A 21122-nucleotide genomic window follows, 5' to 3' on the forward strand; every position below is an offset into this window, starting at 1 on the left:
GCAGAGAGTTCAGCCACGCTTTGAACTGACCAGGCAGTATGTACAGCACGCAATGTGCGCAGGTCTTTCATTGGACGAGTTCCTTAGAGGTTGGAGCTGGGGTTTATGATTTATATCCTGCTTAGGATGGGGAGCTTTTGAGGCTGGACTGCGACTCGTCTTGACGGAAGCAGAGCACATTGTCCTCAAGCTGTCAGCTGCATCATCACGAGTGCAGGCACACAGAGATTCATGAGATTGGAAGCTAGTTCGTGTGACCGCTTCAGCGGTTGATTTGGGGGGCACCTACCACTGGTGCTTGGAGCAAATGGAAAGGGAAAGCACCATCTGCCGGCGCGCAAATGCACTCCGCTCGACGTGGGCCCACCAAAACCAAACAACACCACTTCAAGAGAGCCATCGTTCCTCGAATTCTGCGGTATCCACCAGCTTTCCGCACTTCCATCCCGCTGCATCATTCAGACGGCAGCCCGGCCTTTTGCAGGCGTCACAAGAACCTCACCCCAAGAGCTGCGTCCCCGCTCAACATCTACAAAACCTGCCACTCTCCTGAACTTCCGATCGGGTGGATCAACGAATCGACCGCCCAGCTCTTCCAAAGCCTGCTGAGAACTCTCAATTTCTGTACCTGCTCTCCCACCAGGCCAGAGCTTCATTACGGACCACACAGAGCCAGGCACCAGTCTCTACATTCAAAGCACTCAGCATAACGTTCTTGAGATATGTCTTTGTCTGGAGATGAAAGTACCTCGCCTCCATCGCCAACGAAAGCTGATTTGCAGCATTCACTCGACAAAGTGGAAAAGCGCATCGCGAAGCTCGAGGGAGACATCAGAAAGAAGGACTGGAAGATCTCGCGCCTTGAAGCCATTGACGTGCACGAGCCTCACTTTGATGGCAACGCCAGCCTCTACGCACATTGGAAAGAGTGCATCCTTGGAAAGTTCGACGACGACCCTGCGTCGTTCAACTGTGACGAGCGCAAGATCAGCTACTTGATGCGTCACATCAGCGGCACTCCTTTCGAGATCCTCAGAGACAAGTACTGCTACGACGGGCGCGGAAAGGCGTGGGAGGATAAAAACATCCTCACTCTTGAAGATGCTCTTTCTGAACTTGACTTCGTCTACCGACACGGCGATCCGCAGCTTGCGACATACGAGATGGAACATTGCCAAAAGGAAGAGGGAGAAACCTTCGCCACGTTCTTCCCCAAGTTCATGTCGATGGTCAATCGCGGCGCGAGTCCTTCGAAGAGCAATGCCCAGAACGGCGACGGCGAAAGGGATTGGAGAATTGTTGCACTCAAGTCTCACTTCGATTTGGCGTGGCACAAATACACCGTGCTCGGCTTCAAAGACGACAAAAACTACACCTTTGAACAGTACGTCGATACTTTGTTCGAAGCCCACTTCTCTATGAACTCGGATAAGCCTGGAAATTCGTAATGGCTACCACTATTACATCCGCCGTCACAACCACAGAACCAATGCCGCTGCTACTAGAAGAAGACCGGGTTTGAAAGTCACAACACCCCAAGAAATATCGGAACAAAAGGATATGGAATTGAACAATTGAAGCTTGCTGGCTCGGCGGACTTCGCTCTTACGCCACACGATGCTACCGCGCATCCTCAGGGGTATTCGCAATCAGGAGATCAGAGCCACAATAACTACTTCACAGACACTCAAGGTAGGTGGAGGATGAGAGGAACCCAACTGCATCCACCCAACTCAAAGGGCACATGGCTACTTGACAGATACTCGAGGCAGGAAAGGGTCGAAGGGGGTTCACCCGTTGTACTCCACCAAATTTCTCCACCAAATTTGCAGCTTGCATGGCACATCATCAAGGCCAATTTTTTTTAACGGCCAAAAGCTCAGAGGAGCAGCAACAGACTCGTCACAGAAACCCAAAGCAGGAAGGAGGCGGATCATGACTTGCACCCCCCCAGGAAATATGTCGTGCCCAATAGAAGAGCTCCGGCTTCTCCCACTCTTTCTTCCGTGAGTCGTGACATGCATCCTACGACCGTCAGTCGACCGCGTGACGCGTCTTTTGAAACCCAAAACCAGCATCTGTTTGTGTGTGAATGGCAAGCTTTCGTTGCCATCCCATCCCATCCACCTACCCGATGGTCAACAGACAGACTCCTTTCGGACTATAGATACTGATGGAAAAGACCTCGCTAGTACTAACAACGCCCTTCATAACTTCAAGCCGGTCTCTCGAAAGGTACCAGTCAAACACAGAACCCTCCCGACAGATCAGTATGAATGGTATTGTTGAGTGATTGATAAGACACTACGCTACGTACCACTATACTACCTATCGTTTGCACACTAAGGTAGCCCTGTCACTGCAATCCAACTACTCTCTCTGCCTTCTCCCAACCCCAACCAATCCAAACCAAACCAAGCGGATGTGATATGCTCTGCCCTGCCCTGCCCGATCAATGCAAGATGATGCTCCGTCTCTACCTCCGGCCCCTATTCGTGTTGTACGCAGCCCCTCTTGCCCACGCGAACCCGAACCAGAGCCCCTGCCTCGAAACGAAACGAAACCAACCAACCCAGATGTGAATGAAAAAGTGCCAACAACGCCGTCCGTCCCGTTTGTCTTCTGCCCACCAGGATATAAACCGTCTCTTGTCTGTCCATCCATCCGTCCATGCCTTGCGCAAAAAGGAAAAAAAAAAAAAAAAGGGGGGGGGGGGGGGGGGGGGTACTACCAAAAAGACAAGACAACGCTCGAGCCGCGTAGGGAAAAATCGCAAAAAGTCGTCCAAAGACAATAATAGAAAAAGGCGGAGGGAGTACCCAACACGCCAGTCCAAACCTACAAACCCACAGCAACAGCGCCGCACACCAACGCGGCATACGCCGCCCAACCAAGCCAACCGCTCACAACAACGTTGGCAAAAGCGCCCGGGCCCGCGGCCGAGTCGCTGCCGCCGGCGGCCGTGGTGCCGTTTGGCAGGACGCCGTTGAGGATGAGCGTGTCGGAGCCGTTGACGCGGGCCACGTCGACGACGCTCTTGTTGAGGCCGGCGTAGCTGCCGTTGCCGACCAAACTGTCAAAATACGCCGAGTCCGTGTTGTCGTCGCAGCCGCACGTCGTGTACTGCTGGCAGTAGCACACCACAGGCAGGGTCGTGTTTGTCGCGTTGTTGTTGTTGTTGGCGTCCGCGCTGCGGTTGTGGAAGCTGTACGGGTGCGTGTATGCGTACTGGTAGCCGCCCAGTCCCGACGCCCAGCCCCATGCCAGCAGCGGGATGAAGGCCAGCGCGGTCAAGGGCAAGAGAAACGGCACGAGGCCCAGCGCACTACGCGAGCCTGCTGCGTACGGCACTGCGGCGCCGCCGGCATAGTAACGCCCGCCGCCGTATGCGGGTGTGCGTCCGGAGCCGCTCTTGGTACTACCGCCGGTGTTGGAGCTCGATGATGTGCGGCCCGAGCTGGAGCTGCCGGAACTGCCGCCTGATTCTGTGGAGTGTTAGTGAGGGTGGGTGGTGATGGGTGTGATGGCGATGATGGGAGAGGGGATGAAGATGGAGAGGCTGTGCGCGCAATGGGGTGCCAACGTACTTCCGCCGCCGCTACTGCTGCTGCCGCCGCCGCGACCTCCGCCTCCCTTGCGCTTCTCGAGCGCATTCGCATGTATGACGTCTGCTGCGCGCGGACCCAGAACGTCGTTCAAAGCATCTTCGTCGCGCAGAGCGAGGGCATGAGTATCGCGCGGGACCGAGAGGGCGGAGGCAGTTGTGGCACAGGCAACGGCCAAGACGCAGAGATTGTGGAAAAACTTCATGGTTAGAAGTGTGGCGCCGGGGATGGCTTCAGAAAGGCAGGCGGAAAGCTGAAGATTGCGATTATGCGCGGCGGCCGAAAAGTGGATATGTCGATGTTGAGTTGTGCGCGGAGGTGGCTGAGGGAGGCCGGGAGGTGTCTGCAAGCGTATGCGAAATGTGAGACGGTATTGGTTTTAAGATGGTGATGTGGTTGACGATGATGTATGACGCTATGCAAGCGGAAAGCTGAAGTGGTGATGGATGATGTCAAAGGCGCAGATGCGGGGGACGCGAGCTTGTCGGATGGTGGACGAGTATTTGTACTGTAGTGGTACGAGGAGGAGCAGTCATTCCTCCTCAATCAGGCTGCTTGACAAAGAAAGCGCAAATGTTGGCTTGAGGCGCAGTTGAAAAAAGTGAGATAAGCCGAGGCGCGACGATTCGAGCAAGACGGTCGTCATTGGAAGGGTTTGTGCGACGGAGCCACAGAGATGCATCGGCGCATTCAAACAGTGGGTCTGGGGTTGTGAATGTGGGGGCGACAAAAAGTCAACTTCGACTTCACCGCCACAAGTCACAATCCAGCCCTGCCGACTGCCGTTCCTTGCATCCTATTTCAGCCTCATAGGTCATGGCTCCGACTGCCCAAGCCACCATCATGACAATTTTCAAGTCCTCAGGAGTTATCAAGTCATCGTCAGGTCGACTGCGAATGGATTCCTTGAGCTGTGCCTCTCAAAACCCTGGATGGGCGCCAACTAGCGCCTACCACACCACAGCAGGCGAATCGCCCAAGTCCACGACGGCTCTCTGACTGTTGGCTTGCCAGCACACTGTAGACAGCAACTCACGGTTTCCAGGCCAGGGAGAACTACAGGTCCTCATGACAAGTCCGCATAATAGTGTTGCTGTAGGCAGAAACAGATCGACTGGTTCAATACCAACACGACAAGTCTCTCCACTCGCGCCTCACAAAACAACAACACCCAGCCAGCAGCCGCAGCCAACACAACACCATGAAATCCGCTTCTCACATGCCCAACGACCATCCCACGGCCACCACCGAGCAAGCGACAGTTCATGTACAGTCCACTCGGAAGGAGCCACCAACAGCCCAGGAAACCACCCACTGACCAACACCCACTCCACCTACCCACGCATCCATCACCCCTGCCGTCCCTCCTGCACCATAGCATCTCTGAAACCACGCTCCAAGGAAGGCATACCCATAGGTGTACCCCAACCAATTTGCAATCCTCATGCAAGGAATCCAGGCGCGAAAAGGTCGGCCTTGGCTCCGTTCTCTCTTCACCAACTGTAGCAGTACATCGCCGATTACATTGGTCTTGTGGAGGCGAGAGCGGCGACTATGCGAATGTAGCGCGGAGAAGAGAAGTGTTGACGTGGAAGACAGCGGCGGGTGAATTCGACAGTCGAGATTTTAGCGACTATGCAGAAAGCCCATTCTGCGTCTCACACACTAGCATCTACAGTACAGCATTCGACTCACCTTCCAGAATTCCAGAACCGCGGCGACTTTCCCATCTCCATCCATCTCCGCCCCCTTCCTCCATGGAGGCGGAGCCCGCTGCGCCGGCCAGGCGGACGGGAGCCTGCGGCACCTCTTCCCGTTCATCCCTACGCCGTCCATCTAATAACCTTCTTTTCGTTATTCAGCTCCGACTGCCGACCCATCCACCCACGGACCGTTTTCTTGGGTCGAGCGGTGCAGGCATTTTGCTTGGCGTGATGTGGGTGGTGGTGACGCCCGTGGGGTCCAGTCCAGCCTCCTGTCAAAATTCAAGGTTTCTTGCTTCCGCCCGCTGCCATTGAGGATCCCGCTCCTTTCGCTAAAGTAGCCTGTAGTTCAGAAGTGCTGGATAAGATTGTGGGTGTTTCGTAGGTGGCACTCGGCAAAGGAAACGGGCGCGCGGGAATCCTTCGTTGGCAGTGTCAAATAGGCGCGAATAGTAGCGAGCGCTTTGGGAAAGTACAGCCACTTCCTCCTCTAAATGCTGAAGGATGGATGCATGGGGCTGGACAACGACGCCATGCGAGGATCCGTGTACAAACAGTACAGCCGCTTCCTCCTTTTCCTGCTCCCATCTCTCCTCTTGCGACTCGCTACCGCCTGTATCAACTGTAGATAGGTACATAGTCGGGGGGCTTGGTGGCTTCACGCACAAGGAAGATGAGATACGTAAATGGACGGCATAACCAGACTGAGATGTTCCAGACCGACAAGACGGGCCAGAGACGGGACATATCTGGAAAACAAAGTGGTTGGGGAACCAGATGGGCAATTACGACTTCCGGAGACGGCAACACCAGCACGACAGACCCAGGCAGATGTGGCAGCGGATGTGCGGTCAGGGTGGTTGGTGAACGGGTTGGTGGGTCGGGTCCTTGGACCGTCGGTGAGGAAGAAAAGGTATGCTTATTTCGCAGCATCTTTTCAAGCTTGTTTTCTGGCACGGGTGGTGGTCCCCAAACACTGGGGCGGATACGAATAATCAAGTTGGCGGTGTAGATTTGGTAGTTGAATGAAGCAGATGAATTGATTGTGACAACGCCATTATGTGTCCCATACCTCTCTTTTGAGCTTTGAAGAGACGACCTGTGGTACTGCACGATCTTCTTGATATAAACATACAACAATGAGGGATCTTTCAGAAAAATCGAAATGCCCATCTCAAGATATCAGGAGATAGAGCTCGGAACAGTAGACACACCACACTACGCAACAGCGTCAAACCAAATGACAGAAAACACACGAAACAGACACTCGATGCCTTTGAAGAAGCAGCAGGCAAGACCAATACAAGCTAATGATTCACTGATATCGCAACGACAACGAAGTACCCATCATTCACCTTGCCTATAACGCCTTGCCCACCGACCCACGGCTCTGCCCCTGCTGCTGCCCCTGACTCCTCTCCTGCAGCTGTTCCTTCCCCTTCTCATCAATCTCCACCACCTCGACCGTCTCCATCTTTGCACTGCTCCTACTATCGCGCTTCGACGAGAAGCGCTTCCTGAACTGCTGTCCGACGCGTGCTGAGACTCCCGACCTCCGCTTATTGCCGTCGCGGTCGCCCTCTTCAGCCGTCTCGTAGCCCTCGACCTCGTCAACGCCACCACCACCACCACCACCGCCCCTTTCCGGTGACGGGTTCATCGCGCCGCCGCGGCTGTGGCGCCGAAGCTGCTCGTCCAACTCGACGGCTTCGGCGCTCCCGTGCACCGCGACACCGCTCTCCATGTCTGCGTCTGCGTCCTCAAACTTGACCGCGCCCTCGCCACCGCCTCCGCGCCGCCCCAGCACGCGCGCTGCGAGTCATTCGGGGTATTTTGTTGTAAACTGCTGCTCGGACGTGACGGTCGGGGCAGCCGTGCCTGCCGTCCCCGTACCCTCCCGATTACCGCCACCGCCACTCTGCCCCTTGAGCGAGTCGAAGCGCTGGCGCACGCGCATGCTGCCCATACTGCGCTTCTCCTTGAGCAGTGCCGCCGTCTCCTTCTCCTCTTCGGGGTAGGCGGCGTCCTGACCCGGGTTGGCCGTCTCGTACTCGAGCACCTTGATGAAGGTGAAGAAGAGATAGGCAAACAGCGCGCCCAGCGCCGGCCCCACCCAGTAGATCCAGTGCTCGGCGTCGAACTTCCCGTTGATGACGCACGGCCCGAAGCTGCGGGCTGGGTTGACGCTGGTCCCCGTGTAGTAGAGGGTCCCCAGGTGGATCACGAAGAGCGCCAGTCCGATGCCGACGGGCGCCACGTAGGTGGCTTTGTGTTTTTCTTTGGCGAGCATGAAGACTGTGAAGACGAGGAGCGACGTCCCGACTGCTTCGATGAAGACGCCGCGTGCTGTCGATGTGTTGGATGCAAGCGTTGTCCGTACGTTGAAATCGCCGGGGTACAGGACCGACACCATGAAGGCGGCGAAGATGCCACCGAGCAGCTGTGCTACGGCGACGAGGATTCCACGCGTAACTGTCAGAGCGCGGACGAGTACCATGCCCAGAGTGATCTGGTAGAGTTAGCACGAAGTGATTTCAGGGGCGAGTGGGTCACTTACAGCCGGGTTAAAGAGGCTACCGGAAATGCGATAGAAAATCCACGCGGCGACGAGCAGCCCAAAGCCAAACGAAAAGGCAATGTACAGATAGACGGCCGGGTTGAACGACAGCGGGTCACCTGTCACTGGATCCTTAGGGTTGCCATTACTGGCCGTCGTAGCGCCCGCGAAGCCGAAGAAGAGAAACAAAAAAGTGCCGAAGAACTCGCCCAGGCAGGCAACGAAGTCTTCAACCACATCAGCAATTTTCGAGTTTCACCATTTGGAGGTGACTTACGATTCTTAGCTGAGGAATTCATCCACCACATCATGGGCAACCGCATCATGTCGTCGGGCGGTCCGCGTCCGCCTCCCTCACCACGATACGGGTCGTCGTCTTCCGAGTAGATTCGCGCCGTGACAGGGCGCGAGGGCGGAGGTCCGTCGCCCATGCGCGCCCTATCCGCGAGACTGCCGCCGCGATACGCCAACGGCCCGCTTCGCGTCTCCCTGAGGGTGGCATAGGACCTCGAGCCAGCGCGGCGCAGCGGCACGTCGTCGTCGTACTCGACGTACCCGCGGCCGCCGTATTCGGGGAGGTAGTACTCGTCATTCAACCGCCGCCGGCTGGCGGCCGTGTTGCGCCAGGCTCTGCTGTCGACGGCGCGGCCTTCGCCCAGCGTGCCCCATCGTTGGACGGCTGAGGGCGGTTGTCGGGGTCCTTGATTGAAGACGTCGGATGCCGACTCGACGTCGGGTACTTGGGTGTCTCGGACGGTGGCTCCGGCGGTTGTTCTTGGGAACTGTTCCTCGGTGCTTGTTCGCGCAGGCGGTGACCCCAGAGGTTCAGTGCCTTCGGGGTCTACCGATGGTCTCTTGATGATGCGGCCATCTGCTGTTCGTTCGCCATAGTATATTGGTAGTTGCGGTGGTTGGTCTGACGCCATGATTACCGTCCTGGAACACGCATGTTTCTGTACTGCGCAAGAGATGAGAATGATGGCAGGAGAGGGCAACAATCATATTTGACTTGTCCTGGGCTTGGCTCTACGTAACAACCGGATTGATATTACCAGGGACGCGCTCGCTAGCCTTTTCTTTCACCTTCCCTGCCTAGTTGAGCCGTGTTTCTGGACATTCCAGCCAGACGGCAGGGAAATTTCATCTCGATCATGTCCATGAGGCGCGGTTCGTTACGATCGCATCCTAAAACTGATGGAGCGTCCGCCGCAAGGGGCTGGGACATGCAGATAATCGGCAGAGCCGTAGGGATAATGCCGCTTGCCGCTGAGCCGCCCGACGGGGACATGCTGTTCGAATCAAAAGTTCCCAAGGGCACGCCGAACCAGAGGCTGCCCCGCGGCACTCCCGGTTGTCATACGCAAGCTTAGGGCCGTTGGTGAGGGATGGGCGAGGCTAGCCGGGTTGGCGAAACTCTCACGCGCTGGTTCAGTCGCCCCCGTGTTTGATGGCAGCCCTCCGCCCCCGCTGGTTGGCCCAGGAATCCCTTGGCGGTACTCAGGTGTTGAATTGTAAGGTTGAGTATTTCATCATTGGCAGACGTCAGTCCAGATTCAGCGCTTGAAGCCACAGGGTGGCTTGTGTGCGTGCCCCCAGACAAGTGGCCTGCCATGTGAAAGAGTCTGGCCGTTATTCTCCATGGTAAATTGGAAGGATGCTTTGGCGGCAGGCAGTTTCATGATGGTCAGCTTTTGACCTATGCAAAATCAGTAAAGTCTTGGCCAATTGATCAAATCCGACAACCACACACCAAACCGTTGGTCGTGAACAAGTGCATACTGGTGGTGGGGAGCGGTGCGGATAAAGATCATTCCCTGCTGGACCCTGCAGGCTTCCCAGTGACCGCCAACGGTGTCTCGGCAACTCGACTGAGCAACCAACCACTTCACTTTTCTGCTGCAGGCGCATTTTGCCCAATTAGTGTCCTGCAGATCCACTTCAACCACCCTTCTTTTGGCTTGCACTGGTCCTCGAGAATCTGAACCATGTCCTCGACGACAAGGACCTGCCTTTCGAATTCTGTGACTGCGTCCCCAACGTCTTCCACCTTGCCGCGCAATGCATTCATCTCATACTCCAGTTTCGCCCCCAGCGTCTCAATGTCTTTTATCTGCTCTTGCAGACCTTCCCGCTCTTGAGAGATCAAAGCTTTTGCATCCTTGTTCAACCTCTGGTATTCTTCCAACCTGGGATAGTAAATCTCTTCGAGCTCTTGCTGGTCACGCTCGGCCATGACATTGAGCTCTTGCACGTGGTTGATGCGCTCTTCGACCCAGGCCTTGACCACGTTGCCGATTTGGGCGAGCTTCTCGCCATTATGGCGAGCTTCCTCGGAAAAGAGCTGCTCGTGGATGAGTTGCTTTTTCGGATCAGGCATGGGTGTGTCTTCGCGGTCGTCATTGATGATGCTTCTCCAGCGAAACAGGCTCTCTTCGGCAATGCTAAGCGACATGTGGCGCGGCCATCGCTCGTCGCCGTGACGCTCATACTCACGATGCGTCACGTAGTTGGAAAGACTGTTGGTACGGAGGAGCAGTTTTCCAGGGTCGTAGCGATGATTGTCTTCAAACAACTCGTCGAGATCAATGCCGTGGTAGAACGAGCCTGCAATCGAGTTTTCCACCGTCTCAGCGCGGGACAACACTAGGTTCTCGTTGACGAGAGGAGCATCTAGCTCTGGTTGCTCATCGCCGGCTGGTAAATCCTCTTTGCTGTGGAAAAGACTTGGCTGTGATTCCAGAGGGGTCTGAGAGAGAACTCGCGCAAACTGAGGCATAGGCTTCCTTGGTTTTTCGGCAGTGACATCCTCTGACGCGCTAGGAAGGTCGAGCGACTCCCGTGGGGTCGATTCCGACGGAGTGTTGCCTTCAGTATGGCTTGCCTGACGGAGAAGAGCCTCACTGTGTTCCCGGGCGAGGTATGGGAAATTGTCGTTGTCGGCCCTCGAATGCTTATGCTGGTGACCTCGTCGCCCCACCACGTCTTTTATTCGCCCTCCAATTCCGCTTCGAGCGTCGCCCAACTTGCCCGTGGCTCTTCTGATGCGAGACTCTTTATCATCCGCCCCATGTTTGTCTCCCAAAGTCGCCGTCTCCCGTTTCTTCAATGGACCTGCGTCAGACTCTGCCTCTTTTTGTTCCTGGTCATCTTCCGTCGCGATACTCTGTTTAGGATCTTCATCGGGCAGTCTGCTAAACATGTTCCCGTGGTGCTTTCGTGGTTTTCCGTGCCAGAGCCACTTGGCGCGTTCGCCGTAGATTAGTTGGGCAAATCTTTCAATGTCCACTGTCTCAACTTCAGCAATACCAGCCTTGTCTCGCCCAGTGACAATGTCCATGACCATTTCACCACCTTTGCCGCTAAGCTCCGCGACGGTCGATTTTACTGCACGTGGAACTGTCCAGCCTTCACCGCTAGCAGTCTTTGCGGTTGCGCGATGGAGGTGGCTGAGTGTTTTGCGATCAAGTCTTCGCGTCTTGGGGATCCTCTGTGCTTTTTGAAAGTAGGCAATGCCGCGCTTCGTATTTTCAACGTCGAACACGTCTTTTGAAACTGGCGCGCCGTAGGCGTTAAGACGATTCCGTGCGCCCAAAAGCATCCCGAGCAAGGCAGCAACGGTGGTGGGCCCGAGAATTCCATCGTGCGGCTCAATATTGTAGTATTCATTCCCGATTCCAACCCACCAGTCGTTGATGGCCTTTTCGGTAATGTCGCAGAGCAATCCGTCTGCGTACTCGGGCTCGAGCTTTCCAAAAAGCACCAGAGCCACTTGGCACAGCTTGACGAGCTCAATCACAGCACTAGCCAGGGGTATCTTTTCGCTGATTCTGTACAGCTGGTAAAATTTGGTCTCCGTTGCGCCACTGGGGGCAGCCAGGGTGATTCCCACGCGTCCAGAACATCCCAATCTCTTCAAATTTTCATTCACAAAGAACGACTCTCGATTCCTGCGGACATCTCCATCTGGGACCGGTATGACTGTCAACGACGAGGGGAAAGCACTCAGGTTTGTAATCATGAGCGTCCCAAACGGCGTATCCTTTGGTCGCGCATGATACTGGTTCAACGACTTGAAATATATCCGCAGTCGCAAAGACCACTTGCTCTCGTCCGTGGGAACGCTCAAGACTGCCGCAATGACTTTGTGGGACGGATCGCCAGTATATGTCGTTATGACAAAGGTAGGGTGGGACCTGTCGCAGGCCCATTGCTCCACGATGTAGCATTCATAGCCTTCGAGCTGTCGCCGGCGGTCAAGAACGACGGTAGATGGGTCTTCTTCGAGGTACCTGGCTGCGTTGGTACATGATGTCTTGGAAGTAGCATGCTCCTTACCTCAAAGCGACGCTGTCGGCGACAACAAACCGCTGGTGGCCTGCGCGACCTTGCCCCTTGGTCGAGGGGTCAGATGTGCTTGCGTCCGAGGTCTTTTCCAGGGAAATGCGGCTATCTCGTGAGGGTACGGCGTCGAGATCCGGGTCCGCAGCGGAGTTTCTGGCCATGGCCATGCGGACGAGGTGGTTGCTCAGGGAGAGGGAGTGGTTGGGCGGAGAAGGAGAAGGGAGCTAGCGAGACAGCAGCGTCCATGGTGTGTGTCGCAGCATCGACAACGGAAGCGTTCACGCGGAGGTATCAGGGCCAGCAGGTCAGCCTTGCGCAAGCAGATGGGGCGGGTGAGGGTCGATCGTCTTTCTTTACCTGGGAGCGCCCAATCGCATAAACTGAGTGCGGCGCTTCCCGCGCCCTCTTCCCGCCCGCCCGCATCCCCGCGGCCAACGTCACGGAGTCCGCTCGGTCACAAGCTCCCGTCGCGACTCAGCCGACCTCCCTCCCACTCCACCACTATGTTCATGTTGGGCGCTGAGCATGGCAAGTCTTAGTGCCACTGCTGCTGTTACTCGTCTTGACCTATCTTTCCCACTTTAGACTTCCCTCGACACCCACATTCCCTCCGCCGCCACTCCCGCCGCCATGGACTCGCTCAAGGCCGAGCACGACAAGCTCGAGAGGAAGGGCAATCTCAGCAAGAGCATCAACGATGTCCAAAAGACCATCGACCTGCTCAACAAGACGAGGGCTGCCATTGCTGCCGGTAACCACGCGCGCGCTCCCGCTCCACGATGTGAGGTTGACGTCAAGCCAGATCCAACGTCGGCGCAAATGCAAATGGCCAAGCTGCAGACGCCGGCCAAGCAGTCCTTTGACAAGATCAACGAAGATCTCAAGGAAGTTCATCAAGCCCTCGGAAAATATGGCAAAGCCCTCGATAAGGTGCGTGGCGCCCGAGTTGGTTGCTTTGGCGCAAACTTGTCTGACTTGGTACAGAAATTCAAAGATAAGCCTCTCCCCGCCGCCGAGAATGACGCCCTGTCCTCGCACCCTTCCCTTGTCAACCGCGCGATTGCGATGCACCTCCTCCGCGAAGGCCAGTTTGGCGTCGCCTCCACCTTTATCGAAGAAGCAAGGACACATCCTCCGCATCCCGAGCCGACGGCCGGCACGCCCAAGCCGCCTGGAAGCGAACAATGGGAAAAGGCCTTTACCAACGGGTCGATCGATAGCGGAGCTCTACAACAGCAGTTTGCGGATATGTACCACATTCTGCATGAGTTGAAACAACAACAAAACTTGATACCGGCGATTGCGTGGAGCAGACAGCACAGTGCCCAACTCGAGGCGCGAGGCAGCAACCTCGAATTCGAGCTCTGCCGGCTACGATACGTCTGTCTCTTCATGGGACACGACCACGATGGATCTGTCACGTCGCCAGAGGAAGGTCCGCTGAGAGCTTGGGCGTACGCGAGAAGCGAATTTGGAGCTTTTCAAAACCGATACGCCAAGGAAATCCAGCAGCTTGTTGGAGCCATGGCGTTTTGGCAGAACATGGGCGAATCGCCGTACAAACGCACTTTTTACAATGAGAGTGCCTTTGAGGAGGTTGCCAATTCTTTCACAAGAGAATTCTGCTCTCTACTTGGCCTCTCTGCAGACTCGCCTTTGTACATTGCCGCTACTGCAGGTGCTATTGCACTACCCACCTTGCTAAAGCTCCAAACCATCATGAAGGAGAAGAGGACGGAATGGACGACACAGAACGAGCTTCCTGTAAGCCTTCTTCTTCAATGTCTTCGAGGTCGTGCTAACAAGCCCAGGTCGAAATTCCGCTCCCACCTTCTTACCAATTCCACTCCATTTTCGTGTGCCCCGTCTCCAAAGAGCAAGGCACAGACCAGAATCCTCCCATGATGATGCCTTGCGGTCACGTCATCGCCAAAGAGTCTTTGGACCGCATCAGCAAGGGCGCACGCTTCAAGTGTCCCTACTGCCCTGGCGAAAGTCACCCGCGGGATGCAAAGGAGGTGCTGTTGTGAGTTTGTTTGGCGTCCTCTTTTGGAAAAGGACTTTCTTTTATTTCAACTTTCTTTTCGTCTCTCGTCCTGCATGCACGGTGTTTCGGGCGCAACCAAGTCTTGGGATGGTGGCGTCTTCTTCAGTTTTCAGGGCTGGCGTTCTTGTTTGGATCGGATTCTGAACGCGGCGGAAGCGTGGACGCTATCAGCCTGTGTATGCGGTTTGATTGCCGCATAGATCACCAATTCTTTAATCCTTGGAAGCGGTTTGGTGAATTTCAAGTGTTATGCCAGATGAATTCGTGATTATGTCTACTCTTTTCATCTCCACGCTCCAGCCGTATCCCTTGCTTCTATCTTGTTCTGCGTTTCCAGTTTCCTGCTGGCGGTTCGAGGCAATCCTCGCACTACCTTCGTCCTGTGGATGCTTCTATGGTGTTCTTCATCTCTCGTTTCCTATCGGAGCGTTAAGGCAAGTCCCTCCACCCTCGTGGTGCCGCCTCTTGCTCCAACTCACCACCACCTTCTACCTCCCTCCAGGACTCACCACGAGCCACCGAGGACCTACCTGCGGCTCCCAGGTCCGTTTCGGCTGCTCGCTTGTGCACGGTCCATACTGTGAGGTACTTAAGGAGCCTCTACGCCTGCGTCGCTCCGCTCCTTTTCCTCTTCTTTTCTTCTCTTTAAACTTACCTTGATGTGCCTATCTGAGATCAAGCTTCAGATCCGCCATGAGGACGACCGGCATTGCACACCGCTGGCTCACCTTGTGTTGCTTCTCTTCGGGGACGCATACGTCGCAATTTTTGATGGCTGCTGCTGCACAAGTGGCGCTTCAACGCTTTTCATTCATGCTTTCGCCTTGAGCGGGACCTGGAGGATGAGCACTGTGGCCTTGGTGGATGTGTGTACGCCCGTCGGCTTCGTAGAGCATATCCTCGCCCTATGTCTACTCTTCTACGTTCAGTCTACACGTTGAGCTGTTCCTTGAAGCCCACATTCATGTGGTAGCGTCCAGGCTGCGTCGTAGGATCGGCCGCAAAATCGGAAAATCGGAGCGCGTGAGCCAAACATGATGTTGATAAACAAACCAGGCACTATCTGCCGACGGATTCGACGCTTGAAACGAATCGCCGAAGCACTCAGCCCGTCCTCCAGGCCTAGGCAACCCAGTGGTGTTAGAGCGCGCTCCTGCACGTCTCGTATTCGCAACATCTCGGATTGCTGGGCGCAGACCCGGTGGATAATTGAGCAGGCGGGACGAATTGCGGGCGAAGATAGCGACATGATGGCCAAAATCAGCACTGTGAGAATAGGGAGAGGCTTGAGGCGACTTGAGGTTTTAGTTCGCGTGCCAGTGGGGACGCGTTCCGCTCGCACGGAGCACTGCCACGACGTTCCCCTCCAGGATATGACGTCTTGCTCACTCGCCATGTCCTGAGCCCAAGGAAATCCATCCTGTTTCTATTCCTTAGCACTCCCGCCCTCTCAAGACGCGGTCGAACAGGCTGAACAGCAAGGCTATCTCATCACATGCGGCCTACTCCAGCGCGCTATTGGTCTTTGCTTTGTTGACGGCAAACGCTGAGCGGCATATCGCAACGCCTCCGGTGCACCGCCACGTGTAGCCCACCAATGCGAGCAAGCTTGCGCCTCTCCATGTGTGGTGCTTCGAGCTTGCACTCGAGTCAGCAATCAAATCGCTGCTGCTCTTCTCCTCCAACTACCTAAACCTGACCGGCTCCCCGTATTTCATGAACCTAATCTCTCTTCCTCCCTCCCGCCCTCTTCGCCATGGCTTCCGAATCTCCGCTCGCGCTTGGAGGCCCCTCTCACGAACAACTGCCAATGCCCAATCCGTACACGCAAGCGCAAGAGGCTATGGCCGCGGCAGAGTCGGAACCAGATGCCGCTGGCGCGTCGGAAGCAAGGGAATCGCTCGCGCGCGGAAACGGCGCCAGATCTACAACGTGAGTAATTCGGACATTTGCACGATGGGTCGCGGAAGACATGTCAACTCCAAAACATTGTTCGCAAATTGGAGCATGTGGGAGGTAGTCGAATATCCGAACCTCCAAACGACCAAGTCCGAGAAGATAATCACATGGAGCATTCGAGCGCCCCGCCTCTCAGTTGACATTTCTTTTGAGGCCCACTGTGTCTACCAAAATCCCCGAAGCTCACCATTTTCAGTTCCAGCGAACGAGAAGGTCCTCAGCGCGAATCCTCAAGCTCTAGAGCAGCACCAGCCGGAGAAGAACCACCGCCGCCGTACAGCGAGACTCTTGGAACCATTTCAAACGAGGAAGAAGACTGGGGGACACAAGCAACTGTCGCCGGTGGGCACTGTGGACACTCATAACAGGCCATTGGGCTAATCCAGACTGCAGACGATGGACGTGTTAACATCCGCATCGACCAGAGAAACCGGCGGCTGTCGAATCTGCTGGTCCCCGCACTTCGAAATCAAGCCGCTCTCGCCGCCAATGAGCCTTCACCTCCGCCGTACATCCCACCTATGCTTGCGGGAGGATACGGGAGGAATCCTCCGCCTCCGATGAACGTCGTCATACATGTAGTCGGATCTAGAGGAGATGTGCAGCCTTTTGTCGCCTTGGGAAAAGTGCTCAAGGACATATATCATCACAGAGTCCGGTTGGCGACACATCCTGTGTTCAAGGGCTTTGTCGAGGAAAATGGCCTGGAATTCTTCAGCATTGGCGGTGACCCTGCCGAGCTCATGGCCTTTATGGTGAAGAATCCAGGCCTCATGCCCGGCATGGAGACGCTGAAGAATGGAGACGTTGGCAAGAGGCGCAAGGGTATCGCTGAAATCATCGATGGCTGTTGGAGGTCATGCATCGAGGTCGGTGATGGCTTTGGTCCAGATGCCGTTGATGCAACAGAAGCATGGGTGAACAGTGGAGGCAATGATCCAGGTGTCTCAACTGGCACAGGAAAGCCATTTGTTGCGGATGCCATCATTGCAAACCCGCCCAGTTTCGCCCATGTGCATTGTGCGGAGAAGCTTGGAATCCCACTGCATATGATGTTCACGTAAGAAACAAACTCAATTTCTCATCACTCAACTGACTTTCCACCTAGGATGCCATGGTCACCAACGCAAGCATTTCCTCATCCCTTGGCAAATATCCAACGGTCAAATGCTGAGACCGGAGTCGCGAACTACATGTCATACAATCTGGTTGACATCTTGACTTGGCAGGGGTTGGGCGACATCATCAACAAATTCCGAACGCGAACGCTAAACTTGGAGTATCTGAGCACCTTTTCCGCAATGGGGCTGTTGGCTCGTTTACGCGTACCGTACACGTATTGTTGGTCACCAGCGTTGATCCCAAAGCCTAAAGACTGGGGACACCACATCTCCGTTGCTGGATTCTTCTTCCTATCTCTAGCATCCAACTACACTCCTGATCCAGACCTGGCCGCGTTCCTCGATGCTGGCCCACCACCGGTGTACATTGGGTTCGGAAGCATTGTGGTTGACGATCCCAATGCTATGACGACCATGATCTTTGAGGCAATCAAGAAGCTCGGAATCAGAGCACTCGTCAGCAAGGGCTGGGGCGGCTTGGGTGCCGATGAGTTGGGGATTCCTGAAGGGGTGTTCATGCTTGGCAATGTTCCTCACGACTGGCTGTTCAAACGGGTGTCTTGTGTAGTTCACCACGGAGGCGCTGGCACTACTGCTGCAGGAATCGCCTGCGGAAAACCAACCGTCGTGGTTCCGTTCTTTGGGGAGTAAGCAAATCCTCTGTCTTGGGCTTCTTATACCATGCTAACTATTCAGTCAACCATTCTGGGGTGCCATGGTAGCCAAAGCTGGTGCCGGACCATTGCCTGTGCCTTACAAGCACCTTACCGCGGACAAACTGGCCGAGTCCATTCAGGAAGCACTCAAACCGAGCTCAAAAGATCGAGCCGAAGAGCTGGCCGCCAAAATCAGCCGAGAAAGGGGTTGTGATGTCGGCGCCTCAAGATTCCACCAGCATCTCGACGTTGAGTCCTTGAGGTGCTCGATACTTCCCAACCGAGTAGCGGTATGGCGATTGAGAAAGACGCAAGTCAGACTGAGCGCTCTGGCTGCCGTCGTCCTGGCGAACGAAGGTGTCATCACTTTTGCGGATCTAAAGCTGTAAGCGAGCTCTGCTTTCATGTCTCTATTTGGCTAATACATGCTTTAGATACCGTCCTAATGAGTTTGACCCTGAATCTGGACCGTGGGATCCCGTCACTGGTATTGCTGGAGCTGTGACAAGCACAATTTCGAGCGTCATGATGGGCGTCGCCGATATGCCTCTTACCCACATGAAGTCTTCCAGTTGCGGTAGTAAAAGCCGGTCTCACTCCCGCAAACCATCGCATTCAACATCGTCTGAGCAAAGACCTCATCGGGAACTTCTCGCCGAAGGTGGCAGCCATCGAAGGTCATTGTCTGCGTCCTCAAAAATGTCAGACTCGAGCATCGCTAGCATTGAAACGCCCCAAATTTCCATCACCGACGAGAACGATGATACCAGCTCCGTCTACACCAGCAGCAAAGGCGCGGATCCGGAGAAGAAGAAGAAGAAATCTGTCCGCCATGGCCTTCAGGCGCTCGTAGACCACTCTGCATTCCAAGCGCAAACTGAGAGGGGCGAGTCTATCAGCGCAGGCAGCAGTGCTTCGGACCCGAGAACCAGGACCTCCGACTGTCAATTCACTGTCGACTCTGCTGTGCAGACTGGCCGGAGTGTTGGTCGCATTGCCGAGGCTGGCATGAAGGTGCCGATGGAGGTCATGATGGGCCTGTCAAAGGGTTTCCACAACATTCCGAGGCTGTATGGGGATGAACCTCGCAAGGTTGAAAAGGTCACTGGTTTCTCAAGTGGTCTGAAGGTTGCAGGGAGGGAATTCGGCCAGGGCTTGTACGAAGGCTTTACAGGTCTGGTCACGGAGCCCTACAAGGGAGCCAAGGAGGACGGCGTTGGCGGTTTCGTCAAGGGAATCGGTAAAGGCATGGTCGGTATTGCCATGAAACCACAAGCTGGTAAGTTTGACTTGTCAATACCTTTTCAATGTCTAACAAGTGCTAGCTGCCTTTGCGCTTCCTGCCTACACCATGAAGGGCATCTACATGGAGGCACGCAAACACTCGGGTTCAAGCGTTCAAAACTATATTATTGCCGCCCGCATCGCCCAGGGCTGGGAGGACTACAACAACTCGACAGCCGATGAACGTGCCTACATCGTTGGAACGTTCCGATTTGTCTCCTCCCATGCCCACAAGAAGAAAAACTTCAGCGAGCGTGAGAAGGAAATTTTGCAGAGCGTCAACCAGAAGCGCAAAGCCAAGGCGCATGATCACTCCCAGCGCCTTACGAATCTCTTCCGGCGCTCCACTACACCATTATCTACCTTTGATCGTGCCGAGACGAACGGCGAAAGCTCCCGTGCGATGACGAGCACTCCTCGATCTCCTCTGACCGCTGCGCCATGGAACAACGACTCCCAGGGTTCCCTCTCGTCAACATCGCAGAAAGTGCCAAGAGGACCCCCAGCCCACGCCGCGACTATGCCGCCCAGCTCCCCGCGTGTCGGCCCTGCCGCTGATGAGCTAGGTGAAGACGAGTGGGACGAAGACGCTCTCGCCGAGGCGATCCGCCAGTCTGTCGCCGAAACCTCCTCTGGTAACCCTGAAGAGGACGAGCTCGTGGAACGTGCCATCCGCGCCAGTTTGGCGGAAGGCGAAGTCGAACGGCGCGTCCGTCGCCCTGACGACGCGAACGAAGAGGAAGAGCTGCGGCGCGCGCTCGAGGCCAGTCTCGCAGCGCAGGAGGTAAGAGAAGTTGCCGAGCGCCAGCGCCAACAATTGCAGGAAGTTGGTGTCGAGGGCAGCGCCGACGACGCGACGCACAAGCGTGAGATGGAAGAGGCTCTTCGACGGAGTCTGCAAGAAAACACCTGGTCCGGTAATGGCAATGGCAAGGGCCGCGCCGACTCGGCTGCCCATTTCGAGACAACGCAAAACGCTTCCACGACAGCCACCGGCGACAGCAGCAACGGGCCGCTCCCGCACATCCAGACGCTGCCGCCGCTGCAAACGCAAATCGATAACCAGACTCGCCGGGAGCTGTCTGACTTGCCCTCCACGGCACCGCCCTCGTACTCGTTTGCAGCTGGTCTCGGCGGCGGCGGCGCGAGCGGCGGTATCTCTGCAACCGACACCGCCCATCATGCCACCTCCGGCGCGTCGTCCTCCATCTGGCCGGACGATTCGGACGACGACTTCGCCTCGACCGAATCCGGGCCTACGTACACACCGGCCATGTCGCGGGTTGCTCACGACACGTCGCCGCCTTCGCTCGCGCACGATGACAGCAGCAACGTCGCCGTTCTCGATGGCGGCGAACCGGACACGGGAGCAGCACCAACAGCATCAGGAGCTATTAACAACGCCACCGACGACGCAGACGAAGACGCAGAGCTCCGCCGCGCCATCGCGGCGTCGGAGCAGGAGAACCGCCAGATGGAGGAGCAGCGCCGCCGGAATGAGGAGGAGGAGGACATTGTGCTCGAGTACGTCAAGAAGCAAAGCTTGGCCGAGGACGAGTGGAGGCGGCAGAGGCTGGGCAACGGCGGTGGTGCAAGCGGTGGTTCGTCAGAGGCTGGTGGGGCCGCTGCTGCTGCTGCTGCGGGAGAAGACAGCGGCATTGGTAGTGTTAGCGGTGCTGGATCTGCTGCCGGTGACGATGGTGCGAGTCGCAGCAGCGTCGAGCAGGGCAAATGGACGGGTGGTGAGTATAGAGACGTGTAGGCAGCTGGGGAGAGGCGGGCGTGAGGTCAGCCATTAGGAGGTCCTTGATTCATGCTTGACCTGCCGGAATTTTGGTCTTTTGGCCAT

At 55.9% G+C, this 21122-nt stretch overlaps 6 protein-coding genes across 6 annotated transcripts; 3 read left to right on the forward strand and 3 right to left on the reverse strand.

Moving 5' to 3' along the window:
* Window positions 1–722: 722 nt before the first annotated feature.
* BKA78DRAFT_298381 (uncharacterized protein) lies at window positions 723–1578 on the forward strand (the record flags this gene model as incomplete). Its single annotated transcript, XM_066886905.1, has 2 exons — window positions 723–1384; window positions 1434–1578. 2 exons carry the CDS (start codon window positions 723–725, stop codon window positions 1576–1578), a joined length of 807 nt encoding a protein of 268 aa, XP_066741320.1.
* A 1260-nt stretch (window positions 1579–2838) lies between these two features.
* Window positions 2839–3810, reverse strand: BKA78DRAFT_355554 (uncharacterized protein; the record flags this gene model as incomplete). Its single annotated transcript, XM_066891915.1, has 2 exons — window positions 2839–3485; window positions 3588–3810. 2 exons carry the CDS (start codon window positions 3808–3810, stop codon window positions 2839–2841), a joined length of 870 nt encoding a protein of 289 aa, XP_066741321.1.
* Window positions 3811–6900: 3090 nt separating this feature from the next.
* Window positions 6901–9011, reverse strand: BKA78DRAFT_188846 (aquaporin-like protein). Its single transcript, XM_066883544.1, has 3 exons — window positions 8143–9011; window positions 7866–8092; window positions 6901–7817 (listed from the first exon to the last, which is right to left on the reverse strand). Exons 1-3 carry the CDS (start codon window positions 8789–8791, stop codon window positions 7128–7130), a joined length of 1566 nt encoding a protein of 521 aa, XP_066741322.1. The 5' UTR covers window positions 8792–9011; the 3' UTR covers window positions 6901–7127.
* Window positions 9012–9750: 739 nt separating this feature from the next.
* BKA78DRAFT_256050 (uncharacterized protein) lies at window positions 9751–12367 on the reverse strand (the record flags this gene model as incomplete). Its single annotated transcript, XM_066885048.1, has 2 exons — window positions 9751–12154; window positions 12201–12367. The coding sequence occupies 2 exons, from the start codon at window positions 12365–12367 to the stop codon at window positions 9751–9753; spliced, it is 2571 nt and encodes an 856-aa protein (XP_066741323.1).
* A 281-nt stretch (window positions 12368–12648) lies between these two features.
* BKA78DRAFT_322154 (CTLH/CRA C-terminal to lish motif domain-containing protein) lies at window positions 12649–14524 on the forward strand. Its single transcript, XM_066889097.1, has 4 exons — window positions 12649–12957; window positions 13009–13136; window positions 13191–13970; window positions 14018–14524. Exons 1-4 carry the CDS (start codon window positions 12837–12839, stop codon window positions 14234–14236), a joined length of 1248 nt encoding a protein of 415 aa, XP_066741324.1. The 5' UTR covers window positions 12649–12836; the 3' UTR covers window positions 14237–14524.
* A 1485-nt stretch (window positions 14525–16009) lies between these two features.
* BKA78DRAFT_355558 (uncharacterized protein) lies at window positions 16010–21035 on the forward strand (the record flags this gene model as incomplete). Its single annotated transcript, XM_066891916.1, has 7 exons — window positions 16010–16185; window positions 16409–16554; window positions 16606–17272; window positions 17321–17980; window positions 18030–18374; window positions 18424–19268; window positions 19315–21035. 7 exons carry the CDS (start codon window positions 16010–16012, stop codon window positions 21033–21035), a joined length of 4560 nt encoding a protein of 1519 aa, XP_066741325.1.
* Window positions 21036–21122: the final 87 nt, after the last annotated feature.

This window comes from Phyllosticta capitalensis (assembly GCF_038381095.1).
Source record: "Phyllosticta capitalensis strain CBS 128856 chromosome Unknown BKA78scaffold_9, whole genome shotgun sequence".
NCBI classification, from domain to species: domain Eukaryota; kingdom Fungi; phylum Ascomycota; class Dothideomycetes; order Botryosphaeriales; family Phyllostictaceae; genus Phyllosticta; species Phyllosticta capitalensis.

Excerpts from the sequence above, each read along its gene's own strand:
- BKA78DRAFT_322154 (XM_066889097.1), top strand. The coding sequence starts at position 12,837 with ATGGACTCGCTCAAGGCCGAGCACGACAAGCTCGAGAGGAAGGGCAAT. Across the intron at positions 13,137-13,190 it reads ATGGCAAAGCCCTCGATAAG|AAATTCAAAGATAAGCCTCT; the intron begins GTGCGTGGCGCC and ends GACTTGGTACAG. Across the intron at positions 13,971-14,017 it reads CGACACAGAACGAGCTTCCT|GTCGAAATTCCGCTCCCACC; the intron begins GTAAGCCTTCTT and ends TAACAAGCCCAG.
- BKA78DRAFT_188846 (XM_066883544.1), bottom strand. The coding sequence starts at position 8,791 with ATGGCGTCAGACCAACCACCGCAACTACCAATATACTATGGCGAACGA. Across the intron at positions 8,093-8,142 it reads GAATTCCTCAGCTAAGAATC|ACTTCGTTGCCTGCCTGGGC; the intron begins GTAAGTCACCTC and ends ATGTGGTTGAAG. Across the intron at positions 7,818-7,865 it reads GTAGCCTCTTTAACCCGGCT|ATCACTCTGGGCATGGTACT; the intron begins GTAAGTGACCCA and ends TAACTCTACCAG.